We start from the raw sequence: 15,816 nt of genomic DNA on the forward strand, positions 1-15,816 counted from the left end.
GCCCTCACTGGAAGGAGATGCTGGTGCAGTCCTTCTAGTACAGCCTGCACAGCCCTGAGGCAAATAAACCAGCCTCTAGAGCAGTGATTTTCTTTTCATTATAGTTATTTTATTTATTTTATTTTATCTCAAATGAACATGAGAGTACAAATTTTTAGGTTACATTGTTCTCACTTACAAGGTCAAGTTCAAGTTATAACACTCTCACATGTGCACCTTGGGTGAACTCCTAGTCCTTGCCTTCCCTCCTACCACCTATGCAGTAATTTTCAGCCACAGCACACGGGTATGCCATGAAAACATTCAAATATTATTAATCAAACTATTTTCTAAAGAAGTTCAGAGAAGGGTAAGTATCGTATCTTCTTTTTGCTTACTTTTTTTCTTGATCAGCATAGTAAGTGTGCCATGGAAGTTTAACTACAGGCTCAGGAGTGCAGTGAGAGGCTCAGAGCCCGTAGCACACTGGTAATGGCGCCGGCCACATACACCCAGGCTGGTGGGTTCCAACCTGACCCAGATCAGGTAAACAACAATGACAAGGGCAACAAAATAATAGCCAGGCGTTGTGGCAGGCGCCTGTATTCCTAGCTCCTTGTGAAGCTGAGACAGGAGAATTGCTTAAGCCCAAGGGTTTGAGGTTGCTGTGAGCGGTCATGCTAGGGCAATGTACCGAGGATACAAAAAAAAAAAAAAGTGCAGTGAGATAAAAGAGGTTGAAAAACAATGCTCTATAGCAACCCGTAGACTAAGATGGGCACTGCTCCCACCAGGGCTGGCCCATCTCTAGGGATGGCACACAACTCTGTGGGGAGCAAGTCTTTCAAATGCAAACCACCCCAGAGCCAGACTCCCAACCGCTTCCTCTATGACAGTGGTTCTCAACCTTCCTAATGCCTACAATAGGCCTAATGTTACAAAGGGGTTGCGACTCACAGGTTGAGAACCACAGCTCTGTGGGGCTGTCAAACGCCTGGCCACTATCACCCAGGGTCAGGCACCAGGTGACTAGGAGCAGCCCTGTACTCCAGTGCCCACTGCCGATTCTAAGCCTGCTTGTCCGATTTGTTCCTTCCCGTGGAAACATCAGGTTTTCCTCTAACTCCCTCTTCCTACTGACAGAGCAGGTGCTTCCCTGGGTGGCCCTGTGGGACCTGGTGCCTCTGGTTCCTAGAGAACTGTGAGGAAACCTCTTTCTTCATCACAGTCATTATTTACAAACAGTTTGTCTCATCATATCTGCTTAAAACAATTCTTCAGTCACTTAAAACACACAGACAGTCATGTCCCCTGGCAGGGCTGTCCTGGGGATCTCGCAAGATAGCAAGGACAGGACCCTGCTCAGAGATGACACACAATCCCTGGATTACTCCACATTGGATCCCTTTCCTGAGAAGGCTGCCCACTCCTCCCTGTCCGTATGTTACTCTTGTTCCCCACACCACACTGAGGCACCCACAGACCCGAGAGCTCCCACCCCCGCAAGCCCAGCAGTTGTGCTTTACCAGTGGCTGTGGCAGGGGATGCCAGGAGCAGACAGGTTACCCAGACCAGGACCCTGGTCTCCACTCTCACTGCTGTCCCCATGCTCCTTATAAGTTACTTGCAGAAGCTGCAGGATTCCTGGAATGAGTTCCTCGCCCTTTGGTACCTCCAGTCTTTCAAGGCTGTGTTATAAAATTCTCTGTGGACCGCCCCACCTGGCTGGGGACCAGCCCCAGAACCCAGTGCCACACGCTCAGGGGCAGGGCTGGGTGACTGCCTTGCAGAGTCAGGGATGATATGACAGTGACTTTCTCATAGAGGCCTACTCTCTTGAAGGACCCTCGAGTGACAGGACAGAAGCAGGACACTGATGCCGAATAGTGAGCAAGGGAAACTGAGGTCTAGGAGTGGGGATGGTGGGGGCCTGGGGCAGCAGAAAGACCTTGTGTGTGACCTTGTACAAGTTACTTCACAGCTCTGGGTCTAGATTTGTCATCTACAAAACAGTGATGATAACAGGACCCACCTCACAGGTGGAAGTGAGGGTGTGGGGGGAGGCGGAGAGGAAGGGACACATGTCCAGGTCAGGGCCAACCCCAGTCCAGCTGCCGCTTCATGCACCACGCTCACTGTCCCAGGTGCAGCTCTTCCTGCCTCCTCAGCCCCCCACAGGCCTGCTTCTCTGCCCCCTGTCCCTCCACTCTGGGATGCCAGGACCTGGCCTTTTCCAGACACTTTTCCCTCAGCCCAGCCTTTAGGTGACTGGACACTGTGCTCATTGCAGGCCCAGAAGTCCGGTTCTTTCTTCTGACACTGGGAGTCATTAAGTAACAAATATGCTTTTGAAACATGCCCTCTTGGACCCCATGCTTGGGTGGAGAGAAGTAAATGGAGCACAGGCCACAGTCTAAAAACCCCTGGGTTCTAATACTGGCTCAGCATTTTGACCTTTAATATCTTGGACCCTGATCCCATCTTCTCCCTGAGTCTCAGTTTCCTCATCTGTACAGTGAGAAAAAATGCTCAGGGACCAGCCCAAGCCCCAACCCACTCCCTAGGGAAGGAGAAAGACTCACTGTAGTTGCCCCACATATTGGGTCTGAAAATAAAGAAAATCTCATCCCCATGGTCTGCCTTCACATGAGGTGGCTTGATGTCCTTGAAGAAGCTGGGCTCATGCTGGAACTCATAGAAGTAGACAGGGGCGTGGGGACCTGCAGGGGTGGATAGGCGGTGACATGGCAGCCCCTCACTTGGGGCTTTTCTATATCACTCATGGTGACAAGACATCAAGGTTCAAATCTGTCTAGAATCTGGACAATGTGGTGGAGAGCCGCAGGCTGGAGCAGGGGCAGGGGGAAGGGCCTGGTTAAATCATGGCTCAGTGCCCGGTGCTCAGCAGCTAGGGTGTCAGTCACAACACCAGAGCTGGCAGGTTAGAATCCAGCCCGGGCCTGCCAAACAACAATGACAACTGCAACAAAAAAATAGCCGAGTGTTGTGGTGGGTGCCTGTAGTCCCGGCTACTTGGGAGGCTGAGGCAAGAGAACCATTTAAGCCCAAGAGTTTGAGGTTGCTGTGAGCTGTGACGCTATTGCACTCTACCAAGGTCGACACAGTGAGACTCTGTCTCCAAAAAAAAAGAAAAAAAAAGGAATAAATTAATAAATATAAAAATAAATCACGGCCATGGATTTCCAAGCTGTGTGGTTCAGTTTTCTCAGCTGTACAGTGAGGAGAATGTCTGTCTATTAGACTAGCTATGAGGATGTACACTAGGGTGACCAGATTTGAACATTTGTAAAGCGGGACAACATGGGGGGGGGGGCGGGGCAGGGGACAGCCGGGCCTGACAAGAACGCGAACTTTGGTAAGCAGTTCTCAATAATCCCTTCTCAACAATTATTTGTTATTATTACAGTTTAACATTATAAAATTAACAAAAATAATATAAAGCTCATATTCTGGCGAAATAGCCACATGGCAGCCGAAAACCGTATATTCCCTTCCTGTTCTCCCGCCCACTCGTGCATTCGTTCCAAAAATCAGGACTTTTTTAAATCACCACGGGACACGGAACAAATTGTTAAAAAGCGGGACGTCTGGTCACCCTAATTTACACCAAAATCCCAGCTCTCAGGGGTCGGTCCAATAAAGATGTGGGTGGGGATGTGGACACTGACAGACCTCACCTGGGACTCCCACCTCTGAGATGCTGCCTTGCCAGTCGGGGGTCAGGTACAAAGATACTCACTCTGAGAGTGTGCTACTCAGAGTGCAGGGATCACGAACATGGAGTCTGCCATCATGTCCTGGTGCTGGGCCTAGAGGGTCTGGGGATCCCCACTGTCCCCCATGTACTCCTCCAACAACAGGTCACCAATCTCAGGAGGCAATATCTACCCCAAGTGGATCAGGAAGAGGCAGGTTAGGCCACTGCCAGGGGCAGGGAGGCAGCAGCCTCAGGGGTGGGGAGATGGGCCATGGGATGGGACAGGGAATGGGGGAGAAGGGCCAAGCTCTGAGGTGATCCACAAACACACACATACCCTGGCTTTTCCTCACAGCAGGACATCTTGGTTTCCCACCTCAGGGAGGAGAGAAGCCCCTCCCTCTCCATCAGGGCAGGACCTCAGGAGCCTCACCAACACCTGGGACGTTTTCTGCAGAATATCTTTCCAGGCCTCTCTGTCTGTTTCCTTCCTTGGCTCATCCATGCCCATGACCTGGGTGGTAAGGAGAGAGCCACAAGTTGGGGAGGGATTGGCCTGGAGCTTTTCAGCCCTGAGACCACCCCTCACTTGTGACCAGATGGACTCCTCTGGGCACATGAGGGCTCAGGGTTGGGTCTCACCTTGGGGATGACCCAGCCATACTCATCGTTGTTGACCCCGATGATGCTGGGGACAGGTTGGAGGTCAGCTGAGGCCAGCAGTTCCTCAGGATGCTTGGGCAAGAAGGACCCATCTACCACGCCGGGGATGATTTTAATGGTCTGAGAGGCATTCAAGGTCAGGGAGGAAGGTTAGCTAGCTGATATTTGCTGCTTATCTTGTGAGAGCGTCCACCCCTTCCTGGCTCATCCCAAGATGATCCCATCCACCCTGGGAGACCCTGCCCCAGGCTTAGCACACCCTGGCCTCCACTTCATCCAGGGCCATGAGGACACCAAGGCATACAGATGGGGTAACTTGCTCAGGACCTGCATAGGACATCCAGCCTGTCTGCCCCACACCCCACCTGCCCTCTCATCCACTCCCATATCCCTTTAGCCACACCTTGCTAATAGCCAGAATCTCCTCTTCACTCTTGCCCCGCAGGCAGCCCACCAGGGCCTCTGAATCAACCTGGTCACAGGCAGACAGGTTGGCCACCATCTGTAAAGGGACCAGAGAGGGACTGGCTCATCCGTCCAGTTAGGGGAGAGGCCCAAGGTCCTGGCTGGGGGCAGGGACACCCCAAATGCAGGGCATTCTGTGTGGTTTTCTGCAGTTTGGGGACTGTTTCAACCTCTTCCTTGATTCTGCCTATGATGGGGACCCATGGGGTGGTAGCTCTGCAGTCTACAGAATGTACCCAGCCTCTGCAATGGCAGAGATGTGTGGGTTCTGACCCTCAAGCACCTCAGCCATCAATGGTGAGAAGCACTTCCCAGGGCATCCAGTGGTCCTTGCTGTCCACATTTAACAGAGGCTCTGTGAGGAAGGTGACAAGGCAGCACATCTGGGCTTCCGGGGCTGAGGGCACTCACCATGGAGACTTTGTCAGAAGAGCTGACCATGAGACTAGGCAGCAAGGCCACACCACTCTCCATGTTGGCACCATGGAAGAGTCCTTGGGACATGGGGGAGACAACATGCAAGGACACACTTGTGCCACTGAAGAAGCCCAGGACACCCAGGCGGTACTGGATAGTGACCACCACCACGTCCTCAAAGGCTGCCAGCATGGAACCATCATACATGGAAGCCATGCCCATGACAAGCGCACCACCATGGATCCATACCATCACCTGGGGAAATCAAGGCACATACTGTGTGGCTCCTTCCCAACCCAAACCCCACCAGGGCTCCTACCTTGACCAACCACTGCTTTGTCCACCTGTCCACACAGAAAGGTGTCTTTCAGATCATCCTATATGAACATTAACCAAAAACGTCCTCCATTCTCATAGGCCCAACTGATAATCCATAGCTGAGTCTTTTGTGGCCTTAAAGGGCAGTCCTGAGGCACTTAAGTGGGTCCCTGGGATATGGGTTCAATGAATGAACCCTGGCTCCATCCCAGGGACACAGCCTTTGATCTCTGGTAGCAGTCAGAGCTTTATGACCCCATGGGTCAGTTGCCCACTCTGGGTAAAAAGCACTTCTTGAATCTGGTAGTGCAGTTGTTCTCAACTCTCATAATGCCAAAGCCCATTAATACAGTTCCTGTGGGTCCCAACCCACAGGTTGAGAACTGCTGTGTTAGGCAGAGAGGCTTCTCAGCAGGGTCCACACTGCAGTGAGTCCTAAGCTAATACTGCCTTTTCTAGTCTTCCTAGTCTAGAAGAAATGTCCTCCCATCCCCTAGCTAACTGTGACCTGACACTCACAGGCAGGTTAGAGCCCTCATGGGTATGGGCAGGTGTGTAGATGCTGAGGTACAGACAGTCCTCGGACATGGGGATGGAAGGCATGGTCATGTTGAACATGGTCAGAGCCTCTTCATTCATTGAAGTGAGATCCTGAGGACACCTGGTGGCCATGGCAGAAAGTCAGTTCAGGGCCTGTGCTGTGGTCAAAAGCAGATTCTGGGGCCAGATTTGCTCCCAGTTCCCATTAACTCCCTTCTCCCAAATATCCTGCTCACACATGATCCTCCTCTAAAGTCCCTTCCCATCAAGTTTCAGGACTAAGGCTTGGGGAAGCTGGGATGGAGCTTAGACTTCCAGGGAGTCCTCAAATTTGTTTCTTATCTTTTATATTTGTTTTGTAGAGATGGGGGATGGGGTCTTTGCTATGTTGCCCAGACTAGTCTCAAAGTCCTGGGCTCAAGGAATCCTCCCACCACAGCCCCTAAAGTAGCTGAGACTACAGGCATAGTCCACCATGATAAGCTCTCAGGGTTGTTGAGGGCCTTGTATATCAGTCCCCTTGAGGCTAAGAACTTGGCCCTGAGGGGTCACTATGAGAACACTGGCTGTATGCCTCTATGTGTTGACATTCACCACTGAATCCCTGTACCCACTCAGGCCTGGAACAGGGGAGTAGCCCATAGACAGGTGCCTCAAGAATGAATGAATTTTAATTTCTCATGAGAAGAGCAGTGGAACATCCTGCACTGCAAGTCCAGACTCTCAGGGAACCTCATCATTCCCAGTATTCAGTTGTAAGAGCACACCTATGTCCCATGGCCAGAGGCACCTGGCCCTGTCAGTTGACACAGGGACTGTGGAGAGTGGGGATCCCTAGGGAGCCACCATTGCTGCTCTCCACAGAGGTCTAAGGTATTCTGCTTGCTAGAGTCAGGGGCTCCTACAAGGGTCATAGAACCAACCTGAACCTCTCCCAGAGACGCCGCCCCCTGGTGGCAGAGAACAGTTGGCATAACTAGAGTCTGCGGGGATGTGTGTCTGCTCCTCCCTTCAGCACCTGGAGCTAATGCCCCCTGAGTGCCAAGCCCTCAGCCAAGAGGCTGGGAAAATTGCTCCTCCCTACTGAGCCTTGGGGTGCTCATTGAAGGAATGCACTTGGGAATCCACTAAACTCACAGGGAAACTGGCTGTAGAGTTTTGGTGAAATCACAATTGCAGCCTGGCTGAGCTCAGCGTCCCCAACCCCCACCCTAGGGCCTGGACCATCCTGGACCCTGGGAGGACTTACATGGCTGGCTGGGACGTCCCATCTCTAACACCACTTCAAGATTCTGGGAGCTCAGGAGGTGCAAACCTCAGCAGCCCTACAGGTGGCTTGGCAAAAGGGATTCCCAGGAAGGTGTGGACCCCCACGTCAGTGCCCTTCACGTGGGTGAGGCTCCCCTGCACCTGCCCTGTGTGTGTGGTTCGGATGGGGCTGGCAGGGTCCTGACCTGTGGGCAGAGACACAGACACAATGATTAGGTGTCCCTGATCAGCAGCCCTCCCAGATGCTGGTATTGCCACCTCCTTGCTATTCTCAGCTCCATTCAAGGGACCCTGATCCACAAGTTGTGACATTGTGCCCTGATTCCCACCTTCCAAGCACGTCCCCAGCCTATCCCACCAGGCTCACAGAGGCTCTTTGGGGCTGGCCACCATCATTTAGCCCTCAGAGCTTCAAACAATGGTCACATGCCCTTTGTGGGGTGAGAGTGTTCTTTCAACCAATCATGTGCTAGGTCATGTGAGGCAGTGCTCCTATTGTGGGAATCTGACAGGCAGGTTTCCTGTCCTTAGGGACCTCATGGTCTAGATGGCAAGAAATGACATAAAGAAAGCATCTTCCAAACCAGAAATGATCTTGATGAGAAGAGCTATGAATGAGGAGCTGCTGTGACTGGGACCCACAAAGCCCAGGCTGCCTGCTATGAAGATCAGGGAGGGAGGGAGGGATTGAAAGTTACCTACTGGAGAAAGGTGGCATTTGGGGGAGTGTGATGGCTCAATCATACCTCCCTAAGCCTTGAACTCCCAGGTTCAAGTCATCTTTCTGTCTTACCCTCCTGAGGAGCCATGACCACAGGCCACACCACCACATCTCATTAATTTTTTTTTATGGAAGTGGGATCTTGCCATATTGTCCAGGCTGGTCTTGAACTCTTTTGGCCTCAAGTGTACCAAAGTGCTGGCCCCAACATTTTTAACAGGTAGTTTCTACAAACAAACAAGACATATGCCAGCTGCACAGTAGAAAAAAAGCAGGGCAGGAGGACACTCAGAAGAAGCAAGGCAAATAAATGGCTGTTCAACAAATGGAGAGATGTTCGTCTCACTCGAGGTAAGAGAAATGCACATTGAAATCTGATTATGATGTCAACCCCTTACTTTGTCAAACAAAAAAGCAAGACAATCAGATACCACACATTTTGTAATGGAAGTACATGGCACATCATATAAAGTAGTCTTGCCAGAAAAACAAAATGCAAAACCTAAAACCTGAATCTGATTAGGCCTGTAGACTATAAGTACAAGCTTACAGGGTATACGGGGCTAGAGGAAGAGGTAAAAGACACCACTGCTCTCCTTGAGGATCCCTGCGGGGTAAAAAAGAAAGACATCGCTGGGAGGCACTCAGCAAAACCCAAAATGGTGGGTTCATCTCCAGAACAAATAAACTGGTTTCCTTAAGACAATGACAAAATCAGAATGAAAATAAGAGAGGCAGAGGGAAAAATGTAAAGGTCAGTGGCTCATGCCTGTGACCTCCAACAGTTTGGGAGACTGAGGCAGGAGACTTGCTTGAGGCCAGGAGTTTGAGATCAGCCTGGGCAACATAGTGAGGCCCCATCTCTACAAAAAATAAAACCAATTACCCTGTGGTGTGGGCCTGTAGATCCAGCTACCCAAGGAGGCTGAGAGGGGAACATCCCTTCAGTCCAGGAGTTAGGAGCTCCAGTTAGGATCACACCACTGCACTCTGGGCTGGGTGATAGAGAGAACTTGTCTCTGATACAATCATATTAATAATCACAGAAAACGATCAGAAAGAGGAAATATATTTACTTTTAATTAAGTGGAAGTAGGTCATCATAAAGGTTTTCATTCTCATCATCTTCGCAAGAAGTAAGCTGAGGAGGAGGAGGAAGAGGACGAGTTGGTGTTGCTGCCTCTGGGATGGTGGTTCATCTGCTAATTTTTTACATTGGTGCTAATCCCCTCAGAACCTTCAAATATTTTTATTGAAAAGAATCCATGTTTAAGTGGACCCACCTAGTCCAAACTTGTGTTGTGGAAGGACCAACTATATATTCATGAAAAAAATATATATCCAGGGCAGCGCCTGTGGCTCAAAGGGGTAGGGTGCCAGCCCCATATGCCAGAGGTGTTGGGTTCAAACCCAGCCTCAGCCAAAATCTGAAAAAAAAAAAAAATCTGTATCTCCACACAAAAACGTGCACAAATGTTTATAGCTGCATTATTCAAAATAACCACAAGGTGGAAACAACTCAATGTCCACCAACTGATGAAGGGTAAACAAAATGTGGTATAAAAATATAGTAGAATATTATTTGCCCAAAGGAAAGGAAGTACTGATGTGTGCCACAGCATGAACAAAAATTAAAAATCTTACGCTAGGGTGGCGCTTGTGGCTCAGTGAGTAGGGTGCTCGCCCCATATACAGAAGGTGGTGGGTTCAAACCCAGCCACGGCCCCCAAAAAAGAAACTGAAAAAAAAAAAGAAAATCTTACACTGAGTGAAAGAATCCAGTCATGGGCTATGCATTATATGATTCCGTTCATATGAAATGTGTGTAATAGGGAAATCTGTAGAGACAAATAGTAAATTAGTGGTTTCTTAGAGCTGGGAGGTAGAATAGGGTTGGGAGGTGATAGCTAAAGTGTATGATATCTTTATTTTTTACTGAAAACATTTTTGAAAAATTTTGTACTTTTTATTTTTTTGAGACAGAGACTCACTCTGGAGTGAGCACTCAGCACTGGAGTGCTCTGTGTTAGCCTAGCTCAAAGCAACCTCAAATTCTTGGGTTCAAGTGATCTTCCTGCCTCAGTCCCCCATGTAGCTGGCCACAAGGCCCAGCTAATTTTTTTTCTTTCTTTTTTTTTTTTTTTTAGTACAGATTGGTTTTACTCTTGCTCAGGCTGGGTCTTGAGCTCAAGCTCAGGCTGGTCCTGAGCTCAAGCAATCCACCCATTCTGGCCTCCCAGAGCCTAGGATTACAGATGTGAACCACCACATCCAGTCAAATTGTGTATGTTTTTATAAAGAGACAGGTTCTCATTGTGTGGTCCAGGCTGGACAGTGGTTGTGCACAGGTGTGATGATGGTGTACCACAGCCTTGAACTCCTGACCTCAATCTATCCTCCTACCTCAGCCTCCCAAGTGGCTCGGACCTGGCACTCCCAGGCATGTGCCATTGTGCCCAGCTTATATGAGGTTTCTTTTTGAGGTGTAAAAAATGTTCTAAAGTTGACTGTGGTGATGGTTGCACATATCTGTGAGTAAACTGAAAATCATTCTCTTGTACGCTTTTAGGTGAATTGTGGTGTGAATTTAGGTATGTGAATTATATCTCAATAAAGCTGTTAAAGGAAAGAGGAAAGTTGATATTAACAAGCCTGGCACTATTAATATTTATTTCGGCATGAATTGAGATCAGCCAAGACTCACAGGCATTGCTGGAGGGAGTGTAAATTGGTACAACCACTTGGGAGAACAGCTTGGCAGTAACTACTCAGGTTGCAAAAATATCCTATGACCCAGAAATTCCATTTCTGTTAGTTACATACTGAGCGCAGTGTGTCCACATGCCGCCTAGAAGACATGTTCCAGAACGTTCCTATTATCATATTCATCATAGGTCCAAACTGTAAAGCACCTAAATGACTGCTGGGGAATGGGGAAACCTGTTTTTGTAGATTCCCATAATGGAATTCTCTGCAATGGTGAGACTGAACGATCTACAACCACACACAACACCTGGGATGAATCTCACAGACAGAATGTTGAGTGGAAGGGGCCTGACACAAAAGACTGCATAGGACATGATTCCATTTATCTTCCTTTATATTGAACCACATGCTGTGTGATTTTGTTTGGCAGAAGCTAACCCATGACATTGGGAGTTGGGATAGGGTATTGGGGGGTTGTTGTTTTTTGAGATAGAGTCTCACTCAGTTGCCCTGGGTAGAGAAGTGTGGTGTCATAGCTCACAGCAACCTCAAAGTCTTGTGCTCAAGCAATCCTCTTGCCTCAGCCTCCCAAGTAGCTGGGACTATGGGTGCCCCCACAACGCTTGGCTAGTTTTTCTATTTTTTAGTAGAGATGGGATTTTGCTCTTGCTCTTGGATAGATCCCCTCCAAGTCAGGAACTGGCTCTAGACCTCCTCAGTACTGGCCATCTATTAATCTCTGTTGCCCTGAAGACCCAGAACTTTCACTGATGCTGCCATACTGACTAGACCCACTCCCTGGGTCTGTAGCTACTTTCTTTGATATCCTTGGATTGGAGAAAGGTAGTTTCTCTATTTTGATATTACTGTGCTGAGGCAAGTGTCCCTCACATGGGAGTTGCTTGTCCTAGGGTCTCAGCCCAGTGAGAGGATTCTTCCACCCAAGGAGACGTCCTTTCCTGCCTCGTGTGGGCTGGGAGGTCAGGGCCGACCTGGCTGTGCCCAGAATGACCATCTTTGCTTTCCAGCCTGGACCCAGCTCTGGACCAGCTCTGGACATCAGGCTTCCTCCTCCCCAGAACCTGGGCCTTACCCTCATGTGGGTGTCACTTGTCAAACATGTTGCCATATGTCTAAAGCCCAGTAGTGGACCACATGAGATCCTGGTCACTCCCCCAAAATGGAAGATGCCAGGATGATCCAAGATAGGTGCCAGAATCTCAAATCTGGCTCAGCTAAGACGCTTTCCAGACCTCTTTACTGTCATCATCATCATCATCATCATCACTATCATCATTCTTTTCTTTTTTGAGACGGAGTCTCAAGCTGTTACCCTGGGTAGAGTGCCATGGCGACACAGCTCACAGCAACCTCAAACTCTTGGGCTTAAGTGATTCTTTGGCCTCAGTCTCCCAAGTACCTGGGACTACAGGCATCCACCACCACGCCTGTCTATTGTTTGGTTGCCGTTGTCATTGTTGCTTAACAGGCCCATGTTGGGTTCGAACCCGCCACCCTAGGTCCCAAGAGCCAGTGCTCTGCAGACTTAGCTATGGGCACTTCCCCACTATCATCATTCTTATCTTACAGATAAGGAAACTGAGACCCAGAATGGAGAAATGACTTGGCCAAGGCAATGCAAGTTGCATTGCCACAGATGGAAGGAGGTAAGAAAGGGTAGGGCCTTGGCTCATGTTGTTCCTTCTATGTGGAATGCACTTCCCTGCATTGTCTAACAGGTGAACTCCTAGTTATACTCCAAAGCCCAGCTCTTCCCCTTACAGAACACCTTTTTGGATGTATACCACCAAAGGACAGAACCTGACCCCTGACGCCTCTTGAATGAGAACAACCTTCTAGTCTTCTTTTATAGACTGGGAACCTAAGTCCTGCCTGATAGGCTGGGTCTCGTCCGAGCTCCTCGAGAGACCCAGCCCAGAGTCTGGGTCCCCACAGCTTCCCTGACTGCCCACTGATGAAATCAACTCACAGCCTGGAGCTGGCCAGAGTTAGGGGGACAGAGGAAGAAGCTCAGACCTGAGCCTGCCTTCCTTGGCCATCTGGTCCAACTGGAAGATAACTGAGGAATTTCTACTGCCTGCCAAGATCGTGGCTTCAGAGGTCCTAGGTAACTTCAGGCAGCCCTTGCTGCAGGCCTTGCAATCCCTTTCCCAGAACTCTGGTCTGGCACTTCTGCGCACTGCCTCCAGCTAGCCACAGGGGCAGGGTGCAGCCCTGTGCTAGGTCCTGGAGACTGAGGCCTGGGTGAGGGTCTGGGAGGCTGGGCAGGGACACAAGCTCGACCTTGTGATGGTGTGGGGGTCACAGTGAAACAGAGAGAGCCTTGCTGGGACCATCCCCGGTGACACCAGAAGTTGGATTGTCCCAAGGGTGGCAACATCAGGCAGCTCCCACCCCAAAGGATGGTTCTGGTAAAGGCTGGGTGATGGCTCTTGGGACCTGTCCTAGTTCCGCATCATCACAGAGGTCCCCCCAGGAGGTAAGACCAGGAAGAGTGCTGGGAATGTGGCTGCCCAACTAGTCAACCCTACTGTTCAGAGTCCCTGTGGTGACTCTGAGCTTACTCAGAGGGTTTCAGGTCTCCTGGGAGGCCTGGGGGCTCCACAGCCTCCCACACTGCTAACTCCGTCCTTGGGAGCTGTGGTCTGGCACAAAGGCTTCTTTTCCTTGGGACCTCAGAAGGTGAGGGGCTGTTAGAGGGCCTGTAACCCTCCGTGGGTCGGGAGGCTCCACACCACCCTTCCGTCTGTAGGCTCCCCCACACCTGAGGGCCCAACCAGGGGGGCTGAGGCCCTACAGTGTGGATGGGGGAAGCGTTGTGCACAATGACCCACCCCAGGGCCACTGTCCAGGCCTGAAGGACAGAGGGGACCTTGTAGGCATCTGAATAAGAACAGGGCTGGTCCCTGTCATCTCTCTGTGGGCTATGTGGCCACGTTCTGAAGCCATCGCCTTGCAAAACCCCTTCCTCTGGGCCTCCCTTGCTACTTGGAAGAATCTGGTCCCCCGACCTGAGTCAGCCCCCTTGGCTCCAACTCCAATCTCTGAAAAGGACAGGACAACACATTCTGAATGGGGACAACGGATTCTGAATGGGGAAGGCCTTGAAGTTTGGAGGCCAGGACAACACATTCTGAATGGGGAGGCCAGGACAACACATTCTGAATGGGGAAGGCCTTGACGTTTGGAGGCCAACAAACCCGAGTGTGAGTCCTGGCCTTGTCTCCACCATAGGAGATCTTGGGTCATACACATCCTCTCTCTGACTCTCAATCTCCTCATCTGTGACATGGGGTCCACTTGGGACCAGAACAGATTATATGAAGGCCTGTGGGAGACGATGGGTGTGAGTGGAGTTGGGTTCAAAGGAGAGCTCAGCAGGTATTACTTGTGAGGGCTGGCCCGGACTCCACCCCCACTGCAGTCATGCCTTATTTCCTGGGACCTTGGTCAAAGTGCTCAGAAGCAGCAGGGGCCAGCTTAGGGGCAACAGGGAGGGGAAACTTCCCCTTAGGAGAGGTCTTTAGTGGGTCACGACATCCCAAGGCTTTAGTGGTTTTAAGTGGGTCATGATGTCCCAAGGTGTGAGAGGTCTAGGACTGATGGGAAGGGAGGCTGGCTGGAGGAAGATCAGGAGGAGTGTGTGAGTACCACTATTCCCAAGAGACAGAGCTGGCATTTCCCTGCCAAGTTTCTTTCTGTTCTTGTAATAGATTTCCTGAGGGCCTGAGCAAGGTGTGGTGGTGGTGGGGAACTGGATGAAGACGGGAGGGGATGGGTCTGAAACCCAAGAACAGCTAAGCCAGAGTGAGGGAGGAGCTGAGATCCTGGCTTTCCCGAGGTCTCCAGGGAGGGACACGGACTCTCCCAGGAAGCCTGCCAGTGAGAGCCTCCCAGGGCTCTGTGCACCAACTTTTCTAATCAGCCCCAGGCCTAAAAGTTATTTTCAGTTGGAAGAAGCTCATGCCAAAGTCATAATATCATCCCCTAACATCTCCCAAATCTTCCATCTTTGAATTATCGTCAGGGCAGCCATATGATTTTTTTCAGACAGTGAAACTGGAGTCTGTGCCCATCCATACACCTGGGAGCACGTCCGGAGCATTTGCTGAGTGTCAGACACTACTCTAAGTGCCTTGTGGCTAATGAAGTTCAATTCTCACAGCAGACTTGTGAAGGGAGTCACAGTGCTTGCTCCCCTTTTACAGATGGGAAAACTGAGGAACAAAGAGGAACAATACCACACGCAAAGACATGCATCCACTAAGTGGTGGAAATGGATTGGAACCCTGTAGGTGAGCATGTGTGTAGGAGACAGCTGGGGTGTGTGAGTAACTAGGTGTGGGGGTGGGTGTGCACACGTATTGCTGCACACGTACTGGGCCCATCTAGCAGGACCCTGTCCCTGAGGAGGTCCAGGTGTGTGCCTGATCCTTGCAGCACCCTCTGGTGTCCACGCCTCACTGGTCACCAGAGAAGCTTCCAGGGCCTACTTGTCCCTGCCTGTAGGCTCATGCATTTCTATATGTGGGGCTTACTCCCTTTGGCTGGTGGTATGTGCTGCCTCCAGCCCAGAGGTATTGGGGAGGGGCTTTCCAGCCTTCAGTGGGCCCCAGGGGCAGTAGCCCAGGGAATAGAGAACAGAGGCAAGAGGTCTGGAATCCCTGGAGCATCGCCTTCTGTGAGCGAAACTCCCAGCCCGGGGGACACTTCCAGCTTCTCCTCCTCCTCCTCGTCCTGGAGTGGAGAGGATCTTGGTGGTGGCACTCATGCTAGGCCTCACCACCTGGCGTGCCTACCACCCCTCTAACGCAGGGGCTGCTGGCCATGGTGATACTCCCAGCTCCCGTACACCCTCAGGCCTGGAAGAAGACGTCTCCTTGCACATCCAGTGTCACCCAAAGCAGCCCTGCTCCTGCTGGCCTCCACACTGCCCCTGGGGAGGCTTCTTTCTCTGTACCTTTGTGTCCCTCAGTCCAGGTCTGTCTGTTGACTCTAC

At 50.7% G+C, this 15,816-nt stretch overlaps 1 protein-coding gene across 1 annotated transcript in view; it reads right to left on the reverse strand.

Moving 5' to 3' along the window:
• LOC111728336 (cocaine esterase-like) overlaps positions 1 to 15,816 on the reverse strand; it is a 45,137-nt gene that overhangs the window by 12,369 nt on the left and 16,952 nt on the right. The window contains 8 exon segments of the mRNA XM_023518922.1: positions 2,562 to 2,699; positions 3,740 to 3,884; positions 4,131 to 4,211; positions 4,340 to 4,480; positions 4,764 to 4,862; positions 5,237 to 5,497; positions 6,080 to 6,221; positions 7,350 to 7,554. Of these exon segments, the coding sequence (XP_023374690.1) occupies positions 2,562 to 2,699; positions 3,740 to 3,884; positions 4,131 to 4,211; positions 4,340 to 4,480; positions 4,764 to 4,862; positions 5,237 to 5,497; positions 6,080 to 6,221; positions 7,350 to 7,554 (1,212 nt within the window).

The sequence above is a fragment of the Otolemur garnettii genome, unplaced genomic scaffold (genome assembly GCF_000181295.1).
Source record: "Otolemur garnettii isolate 467f Iridium unplaced genomic scaffold, OtoGar3 scaffold00151, whole genome shotgun sequence".
Taxonomy (NCBI): domain Eukaryota; kingdom Metazoa; phylum Chordata; class Mammalia; order Primates; family Galagidae; genus Otolemur; species Otolemur garnettii.